This window comes from Corvus cornix, chromosome 1, assembly GCF_000738735.6.
Source record: "Corvus cornix cornix isolate S_Up_H32 chromosome 1, ASM73873v5, whole genome shotgun sequence".
Classification (NCBI taxonomy): domain Eukaryota; kingdom Metazoa; phylum Chordata; class Aves; order Passeriformes; family Corvidae; genus Corvus; species Corvus cornix.
The window spans coordinates 101,666,838-101,693,621 of record NC_046332.1 but is presented as its reverse complement, the minus strand read 5'-3'; the positions used below and the strand labels follow the sequence as shown (position 1 = coordinate 101,693,621).

General features: G+C 40.6%; 1 protein-coding gene across 3 annotated transcripts in view; it reads right to left on the bottom strand.

Moving 5' to 3' along the window:
- Positions 1 to 21,983, bottom strand: part of REPS2 (RALBP1 associated Eps domain containing 2) — a 93,239-nt gene extending 71,256 nt beyond the window's left edge. For 2 of the 3 annotated variants that reach the window (XM_039550942.1, XM_039550938.1), the window contains exon 1: positions 21,728 to 21,983. In XM_039550942.1, coding sequence (XP_039406876.1) covers positions 21,728 to 21,955 — 228 coding nt within the window. In that variant the 5' untranslated portion in view covers positions 21,956 to 21,983. The remainder of the gene's footprint in view (positions 1 to 21,727) is intronic. The other variant, XM_039550933.1, reaches the window with a different exon arrangement.
- Between the last annotated feature and the right edge of the window lie 4,801 nt (positions 21,984 to 26,784).

The window sequence follows — 26,784 nt, the reverse complement described above, 5'->3', positions numbered from 1 at the left end:
ATTGAAATGGGCATAACTCACTGACAAAGAGGTAAGTCAGGGGTGAAATTCTGTAAAAGGATTTTCTAACCACCAGGTCAGTGGCAATTTGTGTGGAACAGCCTAGGCTGGTTCACTCTGGAAAGGCAAAAGTCACTTAATGGTGCAGCCCATTTCTCAGCTATCAGAGATGCTGCGTGATCCATCACACATCACTGCTGCAGCCATTTCTGCTCAACTTTTCTCTCACATTCTGATAAAGATAATGATGGCCTAACTTGCACTTGCAAGAGACTATCAAAAATTGCTTTGGACTTCTAAGACACCAATAATTCTCCACACAGGGTATCTGTGCACCAAACCAAGGAACTTGCACACTTGCACAGCCAAGGGGAGCAACCCAATGGCCAAGATTTGCTATAGATACACAAATCCCAGTTTCATTTCTCCATTCTTGGCACAACTTTCAACAAACATTTATGGCTCAAAATAGCAAATAAATAAGGGAGAAATTAAAATATTGCACAGAAAAAAGACTGCTGATTTATTTGATTCTGAAGAGATGGGTAAAATGGAGAGTGATCTGTGACCAGTGTTGCATGCTGATTTCAGATCTCCAAAGGCACTGATGATCACTTCAGGAAACATACTACTATCTGCAAATCAAGAAACAAAGGTCCAGTCAAATCTTAGTGATTCTATAAGGATATGAGTATAGCTGTTTGTGATCCAGGTCTCATTTGATACAGAATTCAAAACACTCTGTGAATTCTGTATCAAATGAGACCTGGATCACAAATAGCTATGCTCATATCTGTTTGTGATTGACACAAAGTACATGACCTAGCACTTATCTTTAACCCTGCAAGAAATCCTTCTGCAATCAAATGGGACAATTCACAAATGGAGCATAACCCAAAAACAGGACAGTAAGTCCGCATTTGCCTTAGGAAGACAGCTACATGCTTGTCTTCTGTTGTGCTGCATACTCAGTATTTACAATCTGCTCTAATAACTACTATATTAAACAATTATTTTGCATTGCCCCATCATTCAAGAAAAAGGAGCTCAGCAGAGATGCACTGGCAAAGAGCAACCACGTACCACTTCCACTCATGGCTGTTGCTGAAACACCTTCTCCAGCTCTCGGCACAGTTGTGTGTGCAAGAGGAGCTCACAAGGTACTTGAAATGCAAAATTATTCAGTTTCTCATTTCTTTGCTCTTAATGCAACAATTAACAACATGCTTATTTTGATGCACCTCCATTATTGAGGAGAAAACACAGCAGGCAAAGTATTTAAGAATATTAGCTGTAAGGCTTTTATGACTTTCACAGGACTTTCTCAATTAATCTAGAAAAACAAAAGGACATCTGTATACATTACTACATATCAGAATAAAAAATTATTTGCAAAAGCTTGTCACATGCAGCTTTTCTAAATATCTGCTCATTTTTAGCATTATTTTGCTTCAATATTGAAAATTAAGCCTATGCACCAGGAGAGTGAATGAACTAGTTAGCAATCATTTTTCCTTTCAATTGCTTTATTTTCTTTCTTGTTCTTTAATACTGGGAAGTTTTATATTTAGGCAGAAGTCGCTAGGCAAATTATTGCTTAAAGTAAATGAAAGCTAAATACCAGAACCCAAGTCTGTGTTGCATGCCAATTCATGTCTTAAAGGCAGCAGCCTCTCTTCCTTCTCCAAACCCTCTGCCTTATACTCTGCACAATTTCTGCACTAAATGAAACAAGAGTCCTGCAGTGCAAATAGTTTATCATGCAATTAAACCCCACAACACGCTCACAAAAGGAGCCAAAGTGCAGCAGCTTTAAAAAATAACCCAAACTGCAGAAGACAGAAATTATATTTTACTAAGCACATATTCTTTGAATGCCTGAGCTAGAAATTCTTTTCTTCTAAATTTCTCTCTCAGATTCACATTAAAACAACCCCATGTGAATTCACTAGGAAAGCTCAAGGGTTGAAAACCCCTGAGTTTCTTAACTACTATGTAAGTTTGAAGCCTAACTGAGAACAAGCAAAAGTGCTTAGCAAATATATATTCTTTCCCCTATTTTCCTTGACTAAACCATTTAAACTCCTCAGAGTGCAGAAACTGCTTAAGCTTTTAATTCCCTTGGTGCTTTTGCACAGGAATCTGTTGGCTTAGTAGACTTACAACAACCACTTTGTTAGGCACGACAAGCAAGATAACAAGGAAAGTCCTATTCCCAACATTCCCCTTCACTCCAGTCCCACCTAACAAATATTGCTCTACCACCCCAGCTGCTGCCCAGCAAGACTGCCACAGAAAGTGCTGTCAGTTTGGGATTATCTCAAGTTTTATTTTACACTGGGAAATTAAATTTCAGATGCTCTTATTACTGACAACTTACTGAAAGCAAGTTTAAATGGAACAGGAAAATATCTGAATACAACAGAAGACACATTATTGCCACATTTCTTCACTTGGAATTTTTCAACTATGGCTTAGTTTTATTTTGCTGTTGAAACTGGGTCTACAGTCAGAAAGCAAGAGTGATTTTTCCATGTGTAATATTTACAAAATCTTATAATAGATTTAGATTATATTTCATCATTAGATTTGAGGGTAGGGAAAGAAGGGCTGATGCAAGATACTGGAGGTTTTTGGGGGGAGAGGGAGGCCTTATAAGTTGCTGGGGCTTGCATAGGGGAGGGAGAGCGGTTTTACATTTGCTCTCCTGGTGACCCATCCACCAAGAAACCAAAAAAGCACCTCCACTGATGATCTGCTTCTCCCCACAGTTGTGGGCTCATTGCTGACAAGCATGACTGGCAGTTTTTTCTTTCTTCAAGTCCTTTGACATACTAACTTTCTAAGTTCTTCTACAGCATCTGTACAGAGGAGTTTCAACCTCTAGAAAAAATTCTTTCAAGTAGGAAAAAAGATCAAACTATTTGCCCACAAGAACTTTCTCTCTAGAAACAAATCAGTGTATACATATTTTGCAATGCTATCTGAAAGACTCTCAGATTTTATTAAAAAGTGAAACATCAAGATAAAATGATTTTTTAAAAAATCTATGCTATGACACCAGTTCTGAATTAAAACAACTTGCCTACTCTAACTAGCAACAAGAAATTAAAAGCAGCACTGTCCATTATACATTTTTAAAAATGTAAACTTCCTAACTCTCAGATAAAATTCTGGTGAGTACAGATTCTTAAAATATTTGGGAGAAAAATTAAAAAAAATAAAAGCCTTTTCTCAACATGTATGGCAGATACACTGTATTTACTACATTTCAAAACCCTGTTGGGATTGATGTCACAAATAATTCTGACTCTCAGCATTGTATGTATCTTACTAGCACAAAGAGGGTATTTAATACTGAAACATAAAATACAGCTGTGAGGAGTCCTATGCCTACAGATTCAGGTGATCTTGAGGTACATGCAAAACCAGGATGATTTTAACTCCAACAAATGACAAACTGTGCTACCTTTTCCTCACGAATAAACCCTAAGAACTACATAAACCTACTGAGAATTGGTATGTTCCTATGCAAACAATCACAAAAACATTGTGACAATCACAAATGTCACAATGCATTAAGAAGCAAAAAGTATTCAAAATGCCACATAAATAATACAGTTTATGAACACCAATTAAAAAATATTTTTGAGAAAGATAACCTTATTCCTAAAATAGACATGCCCTTTTAGAAACCTATTTGCTTACCTGTATGTTTCATCCTTCCAGATGCAGAAATATAGAAAACCTTTCGTTCACAATGAACAAGTCACACAAAAATGACTCAACTGAACTACAGTTTATAATAGAATTTATTTGTATTCTGTACCTTTCTTTTTAATGTCACAATATTTGGGCAGCATACCCAGGCTCTTACTGTTTTAAATCCCTCAGAACTGCTTTCACAATAATAATTCCCACAACACTGAAAATCTTTGGCACTATACTTTAATGTCAAAAGGAATTAATTCAAACTCAAAGAATACAAAACCTTTTGTCCTTTTTAACAAGACATTTTAATGAGGTATATAATTGTACTTATTGCACATCAAGAGCACAAATTTAACCCAGATTGCATAAGAATACCAGAATTATTTTTTCCTGCTTGCTAAAAAAGCTGGAGGCATTTCCATGTAGTATTAACCTTAAAAACCTTGACATCCCCACAGGAAACTGATTTTCTACAAAAACTTTGGGAAGGGTTCAGCTTGGATTCCTGAGCAAGACATTTACAATCCATTTGGGTCCCAACCTACAACACAGCCCACAGATGAGAGCACAGCATATGGAAACCCAACACATTGAACAAGCCCACATCAGATGAAACTTTGAGAATAGGAGGAGCTGAATGGAAGGTAACAAAACAAACAATTCTAGAGTTTAACATTTTTGCTAAGTCTCCTTATTAAACATTCTGTAATGAAATTGTTTTCACAGTAATTGCTGATCTTCTGTAAGTCTTGAAAGACATTGAGATGGCAATCATCCAACTTGTTTTGCCCCCAAGAATTTATTACATGACTTGTTTTTAAAGGAATTAATAAGAAACATTTCCTACTCAGAAAGGAATTTACTATGAATTTATTCCCTTACAGAGGGAATTTTAATTTTAATTTTGGGGTTGTTTTTTTCAGTTTGGTGCCATTAGTTCCAGCTGAGGGCCCTTTGAACACTGGGCACTGTTATGAGGCTTTTATTTTCTGGTCCACAACTGATGCTGGTTTCAGGGACAAAAAGTGTCTGTGACCACACGAGGAAGCCACTAGCAGTTGTATGTTTTTAAAACTAGAATTTAAAGGAAAGAAAACAGACACAGGTGAACACACCATGCAACACAATACACCATTTCAACATCTCTGTAGGAGCTCTAACTTCAACCCTGCCTTGCTGGAAACTAACGTGCTTTTATGAACCTCAAAATCTTCATGAACTCTTTATGCATTAGCCCACTGGGGCAAAGAGACAGTTTTGGGGCAGGCACAATTCACTGACGGACAGCAAAGATCCTGCAGTTGGTTGATGCATTTTGGCTGTCTTCAGAGTCGTGATCTGTGGTTGTGATCACCAGAATGGGTAGTACAGCCCTATCCATAGGGAGGACCTCTCCTGGCACTGCAGCTCCCCAGGGCCTTTGAAAACATACCAGTGTGCCTCAGACACAAGGGAGTCCCCCTGAGAACTCAGAGGAAAGCCACAGTGAAATTCCCACTTCTCTGAAGAATCACTCCCATATGGGCTTTATTCTTCTGTCCATGTGACCATTTGTACTGTTTTCTGTCTTATTAGCAAATGCTACCTCAGGATTCTTGACCAAAAACTTTATTTACTTGCACCTTCCCAAGACTTCCTGGAGAAATGTCCAAATGTAAATTCCTGTTTGCAGCACTAAACTAAAAGGAGGCATGGTAACAGTTGGCTTAAAAAAGGAGAGGAATAATCTGTTCTTTATATCCTCTGTACACAGGATATAAACAACATAAGGCTTAAAAACAACCTTAAACCCAAAGGTAAGGCAGCAGTAGAGTCCATTACCTATAAAAGTTTTAGAGTTAGCACAAGGATTAACAAATTGCTCAACACATGGAAATGGGATTTTGCTATGGACAGGAAAGGGTATTTAGGGATCATCCAAGGTTCTTTCCATGCTTGTAGATTATTCAGCCTCCTTTAAAGATGTGGCTAATGTGATCACACCACACAATACTCTCACCAATACACTTCATAACTCATTAGCTTTGGTGCCCACTTGGTTTGAAAGAAGGGCAGAGGTGTCAAGAAAAGCATCTCCCAGACCATGATTTTCACAGGTCTTATCAGTACCACTGACACAGCTCAGCCCCTTCCCTATGCTGACACAGCCATCAGATGTCATGAGTTGTTTCTGAACCAGTTAATGTTTCTGCTACCACTGGCCCATGAAAAGTGCTGTGCTGTGCTCACGCTGCCACTTGCCTTTTTCCTATGAAAAGGCAGTGTGGAAAACCAGGAGCAAGGGATGGCAGCCCAGTGGCAACTCTTAGGACACAAGTCCTAAGTCCTGAAAGATAAGATTGTGTCCACTGGTCCCTACCTCAGCAGCCATTTCAAGAAAAAACTACAGAAAGATTGCTAATTTTCAATAACACCTAACATTGACAAAAACCTCAGACATGCTCTTACTGATTATCCTTTCTTTTATTTCCTGTCACACCTTGAACAGTGAAAATTACAAAGTCCTGTCTTACTGGGCAGCCTTCTTACTAATGATCAAACCTTCTTCCTTTTATACACTAAAGGGATCCACGATCACTCCAGATTCACGGGTCTTCCTCCCTACTGGCTTCTTGCTCTAAAAGCAGCAGAGCCAGTAATAAGAGCAGAGAAATATTCAGACCCAGCTGAGCAGGGCTACAGGGACAAAGGTGTGCATTGCCCATAGCTGTATCCTGCTTCTCAGAGGAAGTTCAGCCCTGGCATTTTCAGAACATGCACAAACATCTCTCTAGACTGGGGAAGCTGGTTAAACACAAGCATACATCCTCTGAAATTATTTTCCATTCCAAACAGTCTTTCAAACAAACCACGTTGCAAGCATTTTATACAGCTTAAGACCTGGAACACATTTACAAAGTCAAAAGGTACACGGTAAAGGAAAGTTTGGCTCATAATTAGATAACCTTACATAATTTTTTCCAAGATTTGGTATCAGCAAAAACATTTCTGCCATGAAATGAATAGTGGAGTTTGTTATTTTTAAATTCCACTGGATGTAGTTGTGCAGGTTTTGTACAAGAAAGTATTTTCCTGCAATGTTTATACTTAAACATTTCTATAAGAAAAATTTAAAGGTAAGACAAATGTTCCTTCCAAGTTAAGAACAACAGCAGAGAAATAGTGAGAAATTAAGCAAAGTCATTTTTACTCATAGTAAAAACCACTTGTTTTTTTAAAGATTAAAAAAATAATAATCTGTAAATACTTTCCGAATGTTCCACAATCCTCTTAATTAAGAATGAAATAGATATGGAGATAATTAATGAGATAGATATATCACAAAAGAAATGTTTTGTATAAGACAATCTTGCTGCTGAGGAGACTTAAGCAAGCAGAAGAATCTCCTGCACACCAGCACAACTAGGGCAGTTTCCTCACCACAGGCAGTGGAACTTCCTGCAGGGAAACCACTGCTAAATGATCTAGACTTCTTAGACACAGCTGAAGAAATTAATGCCTCCTCACACAAGTGAGTGAGGAATGAGAAAATGGCAATGACGTTGGGTATTTAATTTAGAAGCAGCCATGAGCTGCAACATGCTGAGCTGGCCCACTGTGTGAGGGGCTCATCTCCTTATTGTGCCAAGGATAACCCACCTGTTCATCTGAATCCCCAATATGATACATCATTTGGGGTCACAGGGAACCTGGGCCTAAGTACAATTTAAAAGAAAAAACAGGGAGGGGGAAGGAGCAGGCATGTTCTCTCCAGCTCCCAGGCAGATGGCAGTCACAAAGGCTGGAAACACTAGCAGAAAGAACTGGCACAAAAGGAACAAGAATAGTGCTGGGGCACATTGTCTCCAGCTTCACGGGGAGTTAGAGGGAATTTATAGAACAGACAGCTCCCAAAGCCCTGCAGTGATCAGCTGGGGGTGCAGGTGATCCTGCAAAGCACTCCGTGGGCAAGGGGTACCTGCAAACAGAACTCCTGGCAAGCCCTTAGGGGACAACATTAAACCTCTCAGTGGCTGTGGCCTATTAAATAGCAGAATATATGAGAATCCATCTCCACCAGTGTCCAAGTACTTGCATTTTTCTTAATGCCAGAAAACTAAGGAAACCAAGGAGGCGACAGGATTCAGCTCTAGTTTCAAGGAAACCTTCTCAAAGTAATACATTTTAGTAAGACATACAATTAAAAAAAAGCCCTAAGTAAAGCTGACAAAAAGAACAAGAACACATCCCTTCCGTTTCTCATCCCACTATTTATTTATTTCCTGGCAGATGCAGAGAAGTGTTGAAGCAGCAGCTCTCTTGGCTGGTGGAAGTCGCCAGCTGGAAACTAGGGGAACAAAGAGCAGTGCAGGTGGAGCCGCGTGGGAAGAGACAGGGGGAGCAAAGACGGGCACAAAAACAGCGGCACAGAGCAGATACGGAGACACCCGCCTGTCCCTTCTGCTCTTCTCCACTCACTACTACAGTGATTTTTAAAATGCTATTTTACAGCCATCTTTTATCTCATCCCCACACCACTCTTTGGAATCACAGAATCATTTAGGTTGAAAAAGACCCTAATTGAGTCCAACTGTTAGCCCAACACTGCTCCACAGATGGTGACTTGACCACTTCCCTGGGCAGCCTACATCAGTCAAGGAGTTGTCATTGAGCAGCAAAACCAATAAACCCCAGCTTTCTCTAGACCCTTGTCTTGAGGTGACATTCCTTTAATGTTTAACATGGGCTGATTTCCTTTTGGAACCTTCCTCTCAGCAGCAAAATTAATAGGGTTTTCTTTTACCAAATGACTTAGTCTTCCACATAACTCTCAGGAACTCTTCAAAGTCTCTCAATTTTCTTGAAATTTTGTTGAGATAGTTAACAAATTCAGAAGTTACTACTGGGCTGAATTAATAGCATCATTGCACAAGCCGCACCTCTTTCGAAAATCGGACCAAAGAAACCTCAGCCCATGACATAGGAAATTGACAAATTTTACATTACAGTAAGAAAGGTGAAGTAGAGTAAGTAGCAATAAAGGAGACCATCTCTTTTTTTTAGCTGAAAGCATACAGCTATATAGGAAATGGCAAAACCTTTCAGGAATATAGGTTTGTGTTTAGTCATATAGTGATAACAAAAAGACCATTAGTTGATAGGTCATTCCTAGCAGGAGATAAAATCTTGAATTGAATAAAGAACAGGGTGACACATCAAGCCAACCCCTAATGTGGTACCAGATGAGGGATGCCTTTCCTTCAGTATACATTACACATTCAGAAACCCAAAGGTGTCTTCAGCCATTTGACCATTTAATGGTTAATGAGACTGATGGGTGTTCACATAAGGATAAAAATAGCCTTCATATTATCCTTGTAACCTTGGCAATAAATGAGCTATTGCTGCTACAGAGGGGTAAACTGAATGTTCTATTGCAAATTAGTACTTCTAGCATTGTGCTTGCAGCATTTCTAGACAGACCACAAGAAAAGGGGAACTCTAACAGAGAGTGAGACTATCATTATTAAAAGCATTGACAGAAAATTCTAACAGAACAGAAACATCAGGAGCAGAGCAAAAGAAACATTTTATATTACATAGTACTAAAAATCCATTTGAGGTTAAAAAATTTTTAAGTGTAAAGTTTGGGAAGTGGTTCACTATGGCAATGTATATTAGCTTATGATTCAAACACCTTTCCTTGGAACAACACAACTCCATTAAGCTCTTTCATTAAGAAACTATAGCACTGGCCATCTTACAGCAGTGGTGAACTGTTTTTGAAATGGCTTAATGTTCTCCTACAAAGGAAAATTTCTGTACAATGTTTCTTGCAAGACATATTGTCTTGAAAGTGTCATCAGGAAGCAAAGCAAACTTTCAGGTATTTAAAGTTGGCCCAAATAATATCACTGCTCCAAAAGAAGTTTTTCTCCACAGAGTCACGTATCACCCAAGCCCCTCAACGAGACAGTGCTGTGGAAAATGTAGAAATGCTGTTCTGGGCCAATGCCAATTTGACCATAGGATGGTCCTGCAACTCTAGATTTAGGGCCCTATATATTACCAGAATTCTCCATATGGAAGGGAATAGGAACACATAAAGCTAGACAGCACTACTCATCCACTCATTTAAATGTATTTCCCATCTGCAGCCCTTGACACATCATTCCTCTTTCTCTTCATTAAAATGTCAAACACTCATAATTTGAAACTTAACTTGACCAACTTACTAGAAGGACTATAAAAGTATTATGGTGCTCAACTATTAATTAGATGGTTACTAATATTTGCACTTATATGTTGCCAAATAATTTAAACTATAAAATTTAAACTGCGCAGTAAGGGAAAAAAAAGAAAGTAAAAAGATTCACAAATGTCTCTTTTACTTTCGCCCTTCTGGATGTTTCACTCCCTCAGAGATGTTTACTTTAAGGTCTGTCCTTCAGTACCTGAACAGAAGACCTTCATTCCACTTCCAGAGTAACCTCTTTTGTTGCAGGGCTTTAATTCAGTAGTTATACTGAAACTAAGTGCCTTGCCAGACTTTAGTAAACTAAAGCTTTACCTCTTGCACACTTCCCCTGCAATCAAATATATGCATAGTAAGTAATGCAATCTAAAAACAGCTAATGAGTATTTCCTATGGAAAAATACTCCTTTGGAGAGTATACTCCTCAAGGACAGTCCTGATTTAGACTAGATCAAATAAAAGATATAATTACTATAATACAGCTGTGGGTGGAGGAGGGGGTGGAGAGAGTGAGAAAGAAAATGAGGGACTGATAACTTGATGTAAATAACACTAAGAATTATTTTCCTGCTGACATCAGCACTGCCCAGTGCTGTTCTTTCTTGTTCTGAAACATTTGCTCTGGCCAGTGAACCTGGGACCTGTCATGCTGTGAGGTAGCAGGTGCTGTAATATCGTCAACCCCAGGCTCCCCATCCTGGTTCCTTCCTCTCACAACACTTAAAAGATGTTTTGACAGACACGACTTCACAGCTGTACTATTATAGAGGTATACTGTATCTCCAGAATAACAATACAGTGCTGTTTTTAAAAAGAAGTCCATGGTTTAGCGAGGGTAGCAACAGGAAACAATACAATTGCAAAAAAACCCCAAGCATACTATTTGATACAGGGGTACATCTCCACCATATATCAGGCATAGAAAACAGAAAGCTGAGGCTCTCTTCATTTCTAACCTTGGCAGCACCTCGTGAAAAACTCAACCTAAAAATTGGGTAAGATTTTGGCTCCAAATTTTGTTTTGGGGCATTTTGGGGGGTTGGTTATTTGTTTTGCATTTGGTCCTTCTATTGCTATTGCCAGGCTTTCCTTGAGATTACCCAAAGACTTTGCAGGAAGCTTCAGATCTCAGCAGAGTTTTAAACCTCACGTTATCCCTCTTTAAAGGTTACTGGGTTCTAGCCTGTTTCATCTTCCATCTGCAGCAGCCATTTATATTTATAACCTGCTCATCACCATGATACCTACAGCATCTAACAAAAACCAGAAACAAGCAGCTTCCTGGACCCTGCCTTTTATTACTCAACAACAGACAACAGCTCTTAACAACATAATTGGGATTTATTTATTTTTGCCTTCTGATCTCCTCCCAAACCAGACAAGCCCCAATAAACACTGGCCACCTCAATGACTCCTTCAGGCTTCTCCTCTTTCACATCCACTGCTTCCAATGACATTCACTGCTGTCCTGCTTCTACTTAACCTCCCTCAACCTCAGGTAAGGTCTCCGCTTATACATTCTTATAAGAGAAAACTAGTTTCAGCCTATCTATTCTTCATGCTTCCAACCAGCACCATAAGGGATCTCCTGTAAGTACCAGGAGCACAAAAAGCTGCTGGGAGGCATGAACTTTGCAGGTACCAAACACAGAAAGGAACCTGGCCTGTAACCCAGACATCAGCCCACCATGACCTGCAGAAATGTGCTACCTACTTTGGAATAGGTTTGTTTCTCCTTCTCACGCTTCTTTAAAAGGGTATTACTGTCTATTAGGTACAAAGGAAAATTTGTTTCCACTAATACTGAAGTCAGAGTTTACAGAAGAGACAGCTTGAACATATGGGACAAGTCCAGGTAGCTAAATACGAGAACACTTATAGCAGTTACAATTATATAGGTCTTCCACAAATTTCAGCAATAATAGAGAAAAAGGTCGTTCTTCAGAGATTAAAACATTTGATTCTTGCTTATCAGAATGAGTTATGGACAACTCTGCATGGCAGATCTGACAGCTGGTGTCCATCATTCTGAAAGCAGTGGCAGAAAGCATTTAAAGTTTTTAAAAACCACTGGAGTTAACATCCAGAAGTGGCGAACACTTCGAAAAAGTGAGGAATCCTCCCCAGCTAGATGGCAGCCATGAGATCCAGTCACCTTGACCTAGACTAAATGAAAATACTGCAACATCTTGAAGCACTTCCCAAAAAAAAAAAAACACCAAAAAAAAACCAAACCCAAACCAACAATCCACTACAATTCCAATGAACCTTCCAAATTTCTACCACAAAATGAAAAGGGTTTTTTCCAGGTCACCTAAATACAAAGGTACCATAGAGCCCCATGGAAGCTGTTGTTTTGATGTTTCACAGCTTTGTGGTTCCTCAGCAGATGACATCCAAGGCACCACAGTCTCCCTTCTGAACAGGCTGCCTGGCCACCATCACTTCTATCTGTAATGGCAGAATTAGTGTAAGGAACAGAAAGCAACTAGAAATGATGCACACAAACAATCTCTTGCCCAAAATACATGTGTTTAAGATGTCACAGTGCTTCAACATCCAAGCACTTCAAAACAGAAGTGTTTTTCTTTAATTCAACAAATTACAAGTTTTTAAACATTTCCAAAGCAACTTCTCTTGCAAACATTGTTAAATTTGCCCTAGAAGACCAGAAGACATTCTGGCATTTCCCATAATAATGCAGTTCTGGGTTTTGTTCTGCTTTCAGACAAAATGAGACTTAACTAATAAAAGAAAACAGAAATTCTGTGACATATGATGCATTTTTGCCACAAACAAATCTCTTACAGATATATCTCCTACTCCATCAAAATATTTTTTTTCCTAAAATGAGCATCTTTCTTCCACAGTTACTGTTATGTGATTTTTTTAGACTGGCTACCCCAAAAAACCTTGATGCTTCCTGTACCCCTCCTGTTTTATCACATTTGGCATGTTTCCTGAGTTCACTTCCCTAGCACTTACAACTACAGAGGTCCTCTTAAAGGCAATGCAGCAAACAGACAAAACATTATCTCCTACAGTTGTGCAGTTATCTTAATCAAAATCATTAAAACCCTTCCTTAGTTGAGAGTTATGGACTATTTTTATAAGACTGAAGAGTTGTCAAAAGTTTTCTTAACTGAAGGTATACCCTAATAGCTAATTCCATTGCACGTGGTATATGCAGAAGACACTTCCTGTCCTTCCTTGATCTTATATCACATTTACCTGTAGTTGGAATCAACACATCTTTTGGAAAAGCAGGTTAAATTTTTTCTCTTCCACACCACTAAACAAAACACTAAAATTATCACTATTTCATCCAACATGCTGGCACCTTATGCGCAGAAATGCATCATTCAGTCGGTGAGAATCTACTTGTTTGTCCAAACCAAGAGTTCTCCCTCGATTCAGCTAAAGAGCACAGGATTTCAAAGCAGCAACACTGGAGTCAAAGACAACACTGTCTCCAGAGCCCATGCACAGTCTGCCAGCATTTACAGCACATCTTCTATCATGATTTGTATTTGCATTTCTATCTGTACACAGTAAAGGAAAAGCGGCCTATGGCTACTAAAACATACAGATGCTCTTATAAAGACAGCAATTATTCAGAGGAGGGAAAGCAAAAAAAAAAAAGTTTTAAATACATACAGAATCACAGGATTGAGTTTTGGCCTCCCTCCCCTTTTATTCTTATTTTTGGCATTTGGAACCTCAAAGTACTTCACCTTTTACTTCTCCACTGCTGTTACTGTTCGCAACAAAATAATTCTGACTCTATTTGTTAGCCCACAGCAGTCACCCTGTTTTGCAAACGATTAGACACATTGTTTTGTTCCGAATACCATCATCTTGGCTTCCATAGGACATCATTGTGTAAATTATGCCAGAAGTAAATAATGCATGAAATGTGAAATGTTGCCTATGCCAAAGCTGATCTAATGTTTCTTGGTGTGGAAAGAGACTTTAAGAAAAAGAAAAGATTAAAAAAAAAGGTAAATTGATTTGAAAGGCTGACACCAAAAAACCACTTGAAATTTATAATCATAATAATAAAGTAATGCTACAGAAATTTGCTATTGAAAGTAGAATTCAGCTCCATGAGTCATACCGGAGTGAGCAAGCAGACACCATGGACCATGTTCAGACAGTTTGAATTCAAGCTCAGCCAAGTGTTTCCCATTAGCCAACTCTAAAATTTTACTGACACCAAGACAGTGGGAATTATGAGTCTCAAATCCAGCATTTTATTATGGCTCGGCCCAAAGGAGCATCTCCCCACCACTTCCTGATAACGAAGGGGACCGACCCAGTCCTGCATTATTTAGACTGTAGGACTACACAGGTGCAGGGGTAAAATACTAAAACCAACATTTGCAGCTTTTTTGGAGGGGGGAAAGACTGCAGGGCAGAAAAAATATCCTACAGACATAAAAAATAAAGCAGAAGAAAACACCGAAGATGTGCTCTGGTAGTCAAGCTATCGAAAGTTTCTCAAGACCCCCCTTTTTTTGTGGGCTTCACGGTGATGTATGTGGGGCACTCCTGTAGCTCTGCTCAGCACCGTGTGCTCGGTGCAAAGGCCTGCATGGCTCAAACAGGCACAAGAGATGATTTAACAGACAGCCACTGTGTAACCTTGGGGTAGTTTTAAGCAGCCTGTTCCTGACCAGAGAGTGCCCAGGGCACATATCAGAGGAGCATCTTCAACACCCCTCTGCAAACGTACCACCCCGTCTGAAACAACTGGCAGCACCAAGTGTCTGAACTTCAGTGTTTGCAGGGCAGATTTTTGGAAAAAATAAGCTATTAAAAACATTATTTAAGTCCAAAGAGATAAGACCCTAATTTCATAATTATCTAGATAAAGACATGTCTTGTCAGTTGGTCATCATTAAAACAAGATTCTTACTTTTTAAAAATAAATATGGTAGCATTTTTGTTCTTAAAACAAAGTAATAATTTAAAACATATTTGAGCAACCACATCACCTAATATACATCTTAATTCTTATTTTATAAGAAATTTGCTCCACTATAATCTTTAACCTACTTGTGTGGGTATGTATGACATATGCAAAGTTAAATTTAGCTGAAAACTGGAATTCATTTAAAAATACATAGTCTTCATCTGCTAAAAAACCAAAAGCTACACATTTCTTATATATACAAAGATTTGGAACTTTATAAACACATGTTTTGTCTTTTAAACACCTTGATAAATGAAGTAAATATAATTTGCAGTTAATGATTTCTCTGATTATTTCTGGTCACTGTGTCCTACCAGATCACATCCCACCATATCCTTCCACCTCATCATCATATCTAAATGGCAGGAGTAAAAAAAAAAAAAAAAATTTAAAAAATAATGATAAACAAAAAAATGTTATTCCCAACAGAGTTCTCTATTTTATGCAGTGTCACCTAATAATGCTGCTGAATACAATAGATAAAGAAAATACTCCCTCTGTTCAGGAAGAGGGGATTACTATTTGTCCACAGTTGATTTTCTACTCCAGCAACCTTTTCAAGTTAATTATCCACTAACTCGCTGTTAAACTGACTGTCTCAAAAGTTGAACTAGTACATATGGCTCATTAATGTTTTATTTTACCATACTGTTGGTATGTTTAGGTGTCAATACATCAAAGAATCTTGCTTTACAGATATTATATCAGATGTATTTCTCAAATCGTAGTATTTTAAATTTAAATAGGTCATTTATCCTGATTCCTTGCCAGAGAAATGCTTGTTCCATCTTTCATGAATCTATCTTGGCTAAGTTTTTCAGCTCAGCTAAATTCATGTTTTCAGACTTTATACCATCCCTCTTTCACAGGGGCTGTTTGAGCCAGATTCAGCCACTGAAGTGAATTGTATTCAACATCTCCTTTGCAAAACAGACTGCGGCAACATCATCAATCTGTGTATAAACATCACAATACTGACAGCAGATTGCTGTAGATACACATATGACTAAGGAGGGGTTATACTCAACTTTTTGGTTGCACTTATGTAAGTACCATGACAAAACCACTTACTGAAAACATAAAAACCATTCATCATTGTCCTTGCTTCATACTGCATCAACGTCTCATGAAGAAAGTTAACTCTTTCTAATCCCAATGGATCTTTTTCCTCCATACCTTTTGTAGCATCATTTTAAACCACTGGCACAGCAAAGCATTATTTTCTTGGGAAATTACATAATTAATTGACACTTGGCTATTATGAAGGTTAATTACTGAAGGCTGCAGGCCCTGACCAGGCTAATTCTGACCATCCCACTGAATGTCTGTGGCAAGCAGGTCTAAGAGTCTATTTTACAGCGTGATTTGAAACACACTTGGAAGGAATGGCTTCTACAAATCATCTACTGTGTATCTCAGCATTGAGGTACTCAAAACTACTAATCTTGTAAGGAATGACTATGAAGTGATAGTTTACATCATAAAAAAACATTTAAAGATGTACTAAGACATCAATTTCATTTTTTTTACAGAGCACATCAGCAAGATCGCTCCATGTGAAGTTTTACCCTTTCCCTCATTACAATTTAGAAATTTTTTTAATAACAATACTACCCTGACTTTTACATCGGAGTTTTTCATTTTCCTACTTACATAAACACAAGTTTTCTTGTGACTCTAGAAAGGCAACGACAGTTTAGGAGATTGTGGTCAGAAGTACTGATACTGAAATGTCAGTTTTCCTTTCCTCTTCTTGCTGCACTGCTTACATGAAGTTATACCACACTTTTGTTCCTTCCTGACTCAAAGGCATCAGTAGGATGCAACTTCTCTCTAACACCACTTTTTGATGGACCTACTGTTCAGTCAGCAAAATCACACTGCCAGCACAAGTATAATGCCACATTCTGTCAACAGCTGCAACAGAGTGAACTTTATTTTTGTAAAGTAACATAAAGTAACATTGAGTTACTTCCCTCACTCAAACAGCTAGCATTGCAACTGCTACAGTTCCTTTTCATTTGAGGCAGACAGTTAGTTCCACCCCAGCTATCACACAGGTATTAATTTATCCTTACGGAATTAAGAAAAATAAATTTCAGAAAGCCAATCCTTACTGGCATTTTTCCAAAGAAATATCAACTTAACCTTTTTTATTATTATTATTCTATTCACACTTCTGCTTTTTGAATGCATAATACAGTTAAAATGTAGAATTGTAACTATAGAGACAAGGCACAATAAACACAAGTTAACTCACGAAGTCTGCGGAAGAAAAGCACGACCGTTTGTCTGTGTTCCCTATTCACACAGTACTGGAAGGAGAGTCCCAGCTAAAAATGCAGTGCCTGTACAGCTCCAGCATCACACAATTAGTACTTGTCATCTTGGAGCTCATAATAACACAGTGTGTTCATTTGCAGAGGAAAGAATGCGTTTTCTTAGGAAATTGGATCTCTGTGCTGATAGTGCCAAGTCCACAAATAAGATTAAGGTTTATAAAAGTGAGAATTAAAAATACTGCCAGAAAACCAAGTGAGAATTAATCAAGTAAGTTAGAAACTAATGAAAAGAAATAAGCATTTTAGTGTAAATCTGAAGTCCAATTCTGCTCCTCAATTTCTTAAGACAAAATATTCAGTGACAACGGTAATGTCAACAAACAGCAGAACTAGCACAAGGTACCTCTCCTTTGCTGATCAGGGGGCAGTGATCCTGTAAAGCATTATTTTATCTGAAATGCTTGCAGACATCAGCCCATTGGTAGTTGGCACCCACAACAAACACACTTGGGGTCCCAGACTCAAGCAGCAGAGGCTGTATGTACTTGCTGGTGACCAGCTTCAAAAGAGGGTCACAAGTCAACTGCCCCAAATGAGACAAGGCAAACCAGGCATTGTCAGCACCTAGCACAGCCGTCCGTGTGCAGCACGGACATCCCAATGCACTCAGGGAGCATAATCCAACAGATCTTCCAAGGAATAGGCCCAAAACCCCAGACAGCTTGCCCACATGGGCACGCAAACCTGTTTTTGTCATCCACTGATGGCCAACAGTGGTACCTCCTGCCTTCCTCCCTCACCTCTGCCTGCTGTTTCCCCTTGTTAGAAGGGTTACTGATATTGATCTATGTAACAAAGCATGCTGTGAGATCACCTTCACTTCAGCAGTATTTTTGTGGCCCCAGTAAGTCAAAAACATTTACTTTTTTCAAAATTTGGTTTTTCTTTGCACAAATTCAGTTCTTTCCCCCTTTGTTAGGAGCCTAAAGCATAGATAACACCATTTTCAATCTCATCAACACAGATGTATATATATAAATCCAGCTGATGCTGCTGAATTTCTTCTAATTCTGACAGTGTACATAAGTGCATGGTGCATGACTAGTCTGCTCCTTCTCCTTCAACATAAATACTGTAAAAAAATAAAAACAAAAACAACCCCAGCACAGATCTTTCAGGCAAATAATTACATTTTGCGGAGTTACTTTAAAAGCCCCTGGTAAAAGATCTGCCACAAGCTTTGTGCAATTCTAAATAAAATCTTAATGGTTCTGTCTTTAACCACACAATATGTCTAGCCAAAGACTTTCAGTACACGGGGGAGGTATGATTATACAGTCCGAAAAACCCATGCTGTTCTGTCCCTGTCATGGCTGCCTCTGTCCCGTGAAGTGTCTGACATTTTTCATTTTAGTGCTAACTTCAACCTTTTCCAGAACTGAAATAACTCTTGCTGAGTTCATTGTTCAATTCCTGTCTGTAAGTAAAGCGAAATCAGAATAACCTCTGCTGTACCCTACTGCCCAGCAGAATTGCTGGCTTTAATGAGCCTGGGTGTAATGAATCTGTGTTCAATCACTTCATTCTTAGCAAGACCCCGGACTCTCGGGTGCACGCCATCTGCTCCGACTGACCCGGCTGCTTTTGGATTTTTTCCATTTATTCCAGCATTTCCTCTTCTGGCACATGCTCTCGCATTCCCTACCTGCTCTCTTGTTAGCTAGCATCTTTCATCCATGTAACTTCTTGGATTAAGCCAACTAACCTTTAAACCAAACCAAACCCTTGCCTGTTTGCTGTCTGACAGCACACACCACTGCTTTTCCCACAGGAACTGACATCAGCAGCACTACTCCATCTAGGGTGCACCCACTGATATTTGTCTAGACAGCAAACCCTGCCATTACAGGTAAAGAAGTGGAAGGAGATTTCCTGTAATGCTTGTGAGCACCATCCTGATGAGTAATAAATCTCAATCAAAGAATGTATAAGGAAAAGCTCCTTCTTTCTCAAAGATTTATCCCACTTATTACACTGAAGACAACAGCACAGGTTTGAAACTGCCACAGCACTAGATGTCAGTTCCGGAAGCATCCTGATTTGTAAAACTACTCCTCAGTGAATGCCTTGAGAATAAAAAGCTGCAAATTGCACATTGCTTACAAAACCATCTATAACTGTCTCTTGCTATAGCCCATGCAAGGGCCAGAGAATGGCGTTAAGTACCTTCTGGACTGGGCAGACTCTGCTTAGTAAAAATCCAGAATTGCTTTCCAAACCAAATCTCCCCATTTCTGACATGAATAAGCTCAGCATGACCATTTCTCAGTTGGTCAGTAGGGATGCTGCCTATATATGAAGCACTAATAGTGACAGATGGGGATTTTTAAAAGCATTAAAAAAACCCCAAAAAACATTTATAGTCAAAAATTATTTCAAAGAAAACATGTTATCTTAACCCAAATGAGCTCTCTTACCCTAAAATAGGTGTCCCCTGTACTAACAGAAAACATATACCATGAATCTGTGTGTCTTGCTCCTCTAACTGTTAGAATGGTCGGATTTTCTAAAGTGAAAATATTAAATTGAATTTTTGAAATACAGTAAGACAAAACATCAGAAAAATATCTTAAACAACATTGTGGGATTTTCCCTATCAAAAAAATCCCCATTTGCAATTTATTTTCTTTAACTCATTATTTTAATTCATTTTTTCCTGAAGTCTGAGTAAATGTAAGAATACCTGACAGCGGTGGGTTCTGAGGACAGACACACCAGCAGTAGAGCAGAATGCCACTGTGATTAGTACCCTGTAAACAAGAGGAGGAAGGAAGGAAGGAAAAAGAGAAGCAGACCCAGATCCCACAGGCCTTATTATCTGAATATTCCTGAAGACAATTACACGCTTGTTTGCTAGTAATGTTCTCCTCACCATATAAATATACCTGGAAATAATCTAAAATAGTAAAAACCTCCAGAACATTAAAAGCAACCAACAAACAAATCCAAAAACAAAGCCAAAATCGGTACCTCACCATTTCCGGGCTTAAATCACACATTACTATCAAAACGACCCTGAAAACAAACTGTGATAATAACATGATCATAAATTTCACTTAAGTGATAGAATAAGAAAAATCGTGAAAATAAGAGGTTTTTTCCATACTTCTTTGAAAAATTAAGTGACTATTCTGATAAGCCTTCTTACTTTAAATTAAATGTCCCATGCTTCCTCTTTGCAAAAAGAGGAAAGAGGAAGAACACTCTTAGTGCTGTATCTATGTGAAATCTCTACTTTCACCACTTGATTCACCTGCAAGACCAAGGTCACAGTGAGGCTCAATACAAGGTAGTAATACAGTGCTTGGTAATGTTTTTGTTTTATTGATCTGGTAAGGAGCACAAGTAGGAAGAAAAATATTCTTGAAACGCCACAATTTTCGTTCAGAATCCCCTGTACAATATGAATTTATATAACCCATTAAGAAATGATCCACCAGCTATCAGGACAGCAGTAGAGTTGAATACTCTCAGGCAGTGCCAAGGTACATGAGCTCGATTTCAACTTAACTTTTTTCTGCTTGATAAGTAAAAGCTCTTGAAGAAAAAAATTCCTGAAAATAAAAGTTAAATAAATAAATAAACAAACAAACAGAAATATCCTATCTCTGTTCAGGAAGTATTAGGAAACTATAGTGTGTTAGCTAAATTACTAATCTGCAGGTGGAGAAGACCACTTCTTCCCTCTTCTTGGAAACTGGCTGGCACAAGCCTTCTCCCACGCCGGAGAAGGTTTTCCTCAAACAGCAGGAGGGCTCCGCCACACAGCCTCTGTTGGGGACCACTTCTGGGGCTCTGCTGCTCTGACGGGTGAGACCCTCGCACTTCGCACCTTGATGTATTCGCGCTCAAGAACTGACAAACACCGCAACATCATTTTACCTACGGATTTTTTTTCCACTGAAACAACATTTAGGGAAAAACCCTCAGTGGTAAACCAGGAATCTAGCACATGGCACGTCCTTTCATACAACTGCCTTTATGACTTTCGGGACCCTTTCGAGAAAGGCGACGGCACTACCGACCTGACAGGGAGAGCCCGCCCAGAGCTCGCGGGGTGCGCAGCGCTCTCGGGTGCCCAGCCCGGCACCGGGCGGCACAGAGGGGCACGGGCGGCCCCTCAAGCACCCACACCCGGAGGGCAGAACCCCTGAGAGCTGCGCGCCGACCCTGGCAGCGCCTGTCTGGAGCAGGCAAGCGGGCACGGAGCAGCTCCAGCACCGCCGCTGCGGGGCGGGACCGGCCCCGCTCCGCTCTGCCCCGCTGCGAACAGGGCTGTGCCCGGTCCCGGCCCCGCGGGCACCGCAGGGGCACCGGCCCGCCCGCAGCCCCCAACTTCCAGGCGGAGGCAGCGCCAGCCCCTCTCCCGAAGGGCTGCGGGAGCAGATCCCGTCCCGCACCCCCCCAAACCGCCCGCACCCCGCAGCTCCGGGGGGAGCTGGAGCCGGACACCCCCGGACCCACCTGGTGCAGCGTGTCCGGGGGCAGCTGGGAGGCCCGGAACAGCTCGCCCACGCTGCTGCCCCCGGCGGCCGCCTCGGGGGGCGGACAGCACCGCGAGAAGAGCTCGGAGTAGCGCTGCTGCTCGGTCTCGCTCAGGGGCAGGAGCAGACCCCCGGTGCCGGCGGCAGCGGCAGCGGCGGCGGCAGCAGCAGCAGCGGGGCCGGACCCCCCCGCCGGCCCCTGCTCCATGGCGGGGCGGCGCAGGCAGAGCCGCTCGGCAGGGCAGCGGGTACCGCGCCGCCGGGGAGCGGGGGGACGGCCGGGGGGACGGGAGGTGTGGCGGGGGACGGGAGGTGGGGCGGGAGGTGTGGCGGGGGCCGGGGGCGGTGCCGCGCTGCGGCGGGGAAGGTGCAGTCCCCGCCCGGTGAGCGCCGCGCCGGCTCCGCAGTGCCCCGGCCGCTGCCGCCGGCCCCGCCTCTGCCCTCCCCGCGGCCGCTCCGGCTGGCAGCGCCTGCCTGCGCTCCCGGGCCTCCCGCTCCTGCCCCGCCGCGGGACGGCGCCCACCGCTCAGCAGCACGCGGGTTTCTCCCCAGATCGTAGAATGGCTTGGATTGGAAGGGACCTTAAAGAATGTCTCGTTCCCACCTGCCTGCCATGGGCAGGGACACCTCCCGCTTGACCAGGTTGCTTAATGCCCCATCCAACCTGGCCTTGAACACTGCCGGGGACGGGGCATCGCTCACCAGTAGCGTTTTCGAAGTACCACCTACTGCCCACCCACGTGGGCACCGCAGAAAAGAAATGCCATAATTCGATACCCTGCAGTGAGACCTAATCAATTGGCCATGACGGTTTGAGAGAGAAGCATCTCACTGTGTTCTCTATAGTCTTTGCTTTAAGGTGAAGGGCAAAGAGCCCCTTATTCATGGAGACAAGATTCCTCTTTATTACTCCTCTGTCAGCAGTGACACTGTAAATGTTCCCTTTACAGGTTGAGCAACACCTTAAAAGCCAGGCAGGTCACGACCGAGCTGGGAGGGCTGGGTACATCTCAGCCAGGAGGTTGGTTGTGTGTCGTACTGGTTTTTGCAGCCTTTCTTCCCAGCAGCTCTTTGGGGAATTTCAAAGAATAGGCTAATCAGCCTGAAGGCGATCCTTGTAAATATCGGTGACCCACAGAGGAGTCAACAAGTTCTCTTCACAGCAGCTTTGGTGCAGAGACATGGCCTGGCCCAGGAGAAATCAGACCACCTGCTGTTTGCTTTCAGTCCTGTACCGTTAGCAATGTCGGGCTAGCGTTGTTACCTGTGTTACTGAATGCAAAATACTTGGGAAGTCAGTGTGGTTTAATTTTTATATGCTTCTTTACTATTAACTCTTAAAAATAAATGAAATCCAAATGTAATAATTTTACATAACATTTATACTAGAAAATAGTTCATTTATGGTCTGTAAGGCCAAACAAAAATTATAAACTTGTCACCTCTGTTCTTGTTAACTGAACACCGTTACCTCCTTTTAAAATCTTTTTTAAGCTACTTTATCATCTTCACACCACACATCTGTGCCTCCTTCTCACTTGCACAAAACATGCAAAGTCTTAATTCCTCTAATTCGAAATGAAGATCTGTTCCTGCCTTCTCAATGTGTGGAATGCTGAATGGGTTGTTAGATGCAGCTATTAGCAGGTGAATAATTGATACTTGTGTTTAAGGATGGAGTGTTGTGGAGAAATCTTTTTTCTTTTAGGGACAGAAGATTGTCATGGTATTTTTTCATTTTAAAGCATATTGTTATGAAGGAGGGTAAGACTATTTCAGCAACTGAATCTTGTAGCCACACTTAAAGTGGCAAATATCCATAGTAGCTCAAAAAAATTAAGCAAGTCTTCTTGAGAAGGCTCTGCAGAGCAAAGAATGAATGACCCCTCAACTGCAACTCTCAACCTGGAGAGTCCTGTCACTGGCCTTTTTCTGTATCTTCATCCAGGTACAAGGTACTGCTCTGAGGAAATGGTGCCAGCCATGTGGAGAGGATGTAGGGCCATACCTAACTGTTGCCATATTTAACTATATGACTCTCGTGATAAAATATCTTCAAAGTAGCTTATGGAAGAACAGCTGGCTTCCAGCTGAACTTGAACAGGAGAGATGTTATTCTGACACACAAAAGAAAACACTGTGAATAATTTGTGTTAACTGTGCATTTTCATGTGCCTGAAGATGCTCACTGATATGAGACCAGCTCAATACTTGTGATGCTAATGTCTCATCACGACAAATATGCCCTTTGCCAACACTCCAGCAAACACCATTGGATCTTTGCTGATGTGTCAGCCAGTTCTTCAAAGTTTTTCTAAGGTGGACCCTGGCAGGAAGATTTTGGAAACACACACTGTCCAGAACACAATAGTCTGTCTCACCAGCCACACCTCTTACTGCCAACACACACAGCTGCTTTTTTTTTTCTCCTTTGGACAATTTTCTCTTCTTCCTTGACCTTTAAAACTTGCATTCCTCTCTCCATACAGCCCACTCTCATCAGAAATGACACAGTGGCTGTGTTCACAACCAGTCTACCCCAGTATTGTAATCTCCAACATGTTGTCTCCAAGACATGAAAGAAGTGAACCACCACAAGCTGAGGGAGGAGGCAGAGAAATCCATGTCTCTTATGTCTGCAAAGTAAGTGTGAGCCTAGAGGTGTACCAGGTGTGAGCTGACCACCCCTGTTTGCCTTTGGGGTGCTCAGGTGTCTGCCTGCTCCCTGCAGGTGTTCTGCACTCAGCAGTGCCAACCACACTGCCTTATTCTGTTGCACCCACTGCTTATGGGGAGCTTTAATCCGCCCCATGTGCCAGAGCCACTTTCTGTACAGTCCAGTGTGCCTTGTGCAATGACATTTACAGCCTTTAAAAAGTTAAAGTTCCTGTGAGGGTACATTAGCTCAGACTAAGAAGCACTTAATGATAACAAAAGCCATACAAATATCGTAGGAAGAGAGATTCAACCTTCCTGTTTACATGGAAGTTGTGATGTCATTAAAGGTTACAAAGCTTCCCTACAACTAAGAAATGCTACATATCAGTATCAGAGTCCGAACAATTAAAGTATTTATTTTTTGCTGGAAAAAATAGTCAGTAATGTAAACTGAATTGAAATCTGACTTATCAAAGTATGGCTTAGATCTGTGTGTGGTCCTCCTTCCCTCCCCACCCAACTAGTAATGCAATTACTTACTCTGAAGTCAGCCAGCAGCAGTCCTGCAAACAATTGTGTGATCACGTGTGGGAGGGAGACCGAGGCCACAGAAAAAAAAATAAAACCAAAATAAATACTACTTCCAAAGATGTGCTAATGGAAATAAATAGTAATGTCTCTGACAGGTATATTTTTGTTCAGGATATAAACTGGAATAATTTATATATATTGATATATATATTGTCATGTATAATATGACATAATGTATAACCTCCAGTAAAAGATTTCTCCCAATACTTTAGTATTTAGGAGATCCTGGGAATTTTTATTTGAGCAGTACAACCAAACACTAGTCACTCAAATTCATGTGTTATTTCACTAGTCTTAGGGTTGAGATCATGTCGGACTTGTCCTGGTCCAAAAGGCATGAGATCTGGATGGCAGCTGCTTTCCATTGACAGTGGAAAAATTCCATATATCGCCAAGCAAAGCTTTGGAAACTCATGCAAATGGTTGGCTGGAAAACTGTGATTTAGCTTTTCCCAAACCAGCTCAAGTGAATCTCACCCATTGTTCCTCATAACAATTTTTATTTACTTTCTTTGCAAAATCAAAGAAGACTTTGATGACAAGCAACTGGTGGGGCATGTTTCCTGGCCATGGTATCAGACATGCTTGGAATATACTTGACAAGCTTGCTGTTTAGTGTATAGATTCAGCATGCAAATACTCATACTCTTCTTTGCATTGTTGCTTACATGAAGAGATCCCATTTCTAAGAAAACCAGGAGAAATGCTTAATGTACTGTAAAATTTGATTCCCTGTTGTCCAGGTTGTTAACACCTTTAATGCATGAAAAAACCTAAGAAATAGTAACTGTTTTCTACTCTGACCAATTAATTGTTTTCAAAATCTAGATGGCATCATAAACTGCACATTGTGGAAGATGCAATTCGTGGCAGGTCGTTTGTTTTCTGTAAGCAACTGAATACATAATCGAGAATTAGATGGACAAATATCCATATATTAGTTAGTTGGGAGGAGAGGGGAGGGAAAGGGAGGCAAGAAGAGGAGGGAAGGAGGGAAAGAGGACCACACACAGATCTAAGCCATACTTTCATAAGTAAAATTTCAATCCAGTTTACATAACTGACATGATTTTTTCTAGCAAACAATAAATACTTGAATTGTTTTGATTTACTGGTATGTGCAGTTTCTTGGTTCCAGGAAAGCTTTGTAACCTAAAATGATGTCACAACCAGTTGTGTTTAGAGAGCCTTTTTATAAAGTCCTTTTATGAAGATTTATGCATGTAGTATGAGCTTTAGTGGCAGAAGGCAAAGCCCATGCACACATCTTTGTAAGAGCAAGGACAAAAAAAGTACACTGCTTTTTAGGTAACTTTCCAGGGAGGTACAGCCACATTTCCATTGATTTGCATCACAGTGCCTCCAGTTTATTTCTTTTAAAATAAAGACTTCATGTGAAATTGAAAAACAATTTAGGTGCATGTTTGTTTTACTTTTAGTTTTAGTTCTGGAATATTATCCACTTACTTTCGTATTCTGCAGAAGCAAAAGGTCACTCAACAAACCAAGCACTAGAACATGTTGTTCCTCTATCATTTGTCCTTTAACTTAGGAAATTCACAAAGCCTTCAGCAACTATTCAAACACCAGGTTTCAACCAGAACACAACAAACCTTACTGTATTGCAGGGTGATGGTTCCTAAAGGTCGTATCATCAGACACCTGAAATCCTGAACAAAGAAATGATGCTAAGGGAAAATCTACATGATCCTGGAAGTCCCACACAGAAAAATTTTAAAATAAATAAATAAATAAAATAAAAGAGGGACTTATGAATGTCTTCCTCCA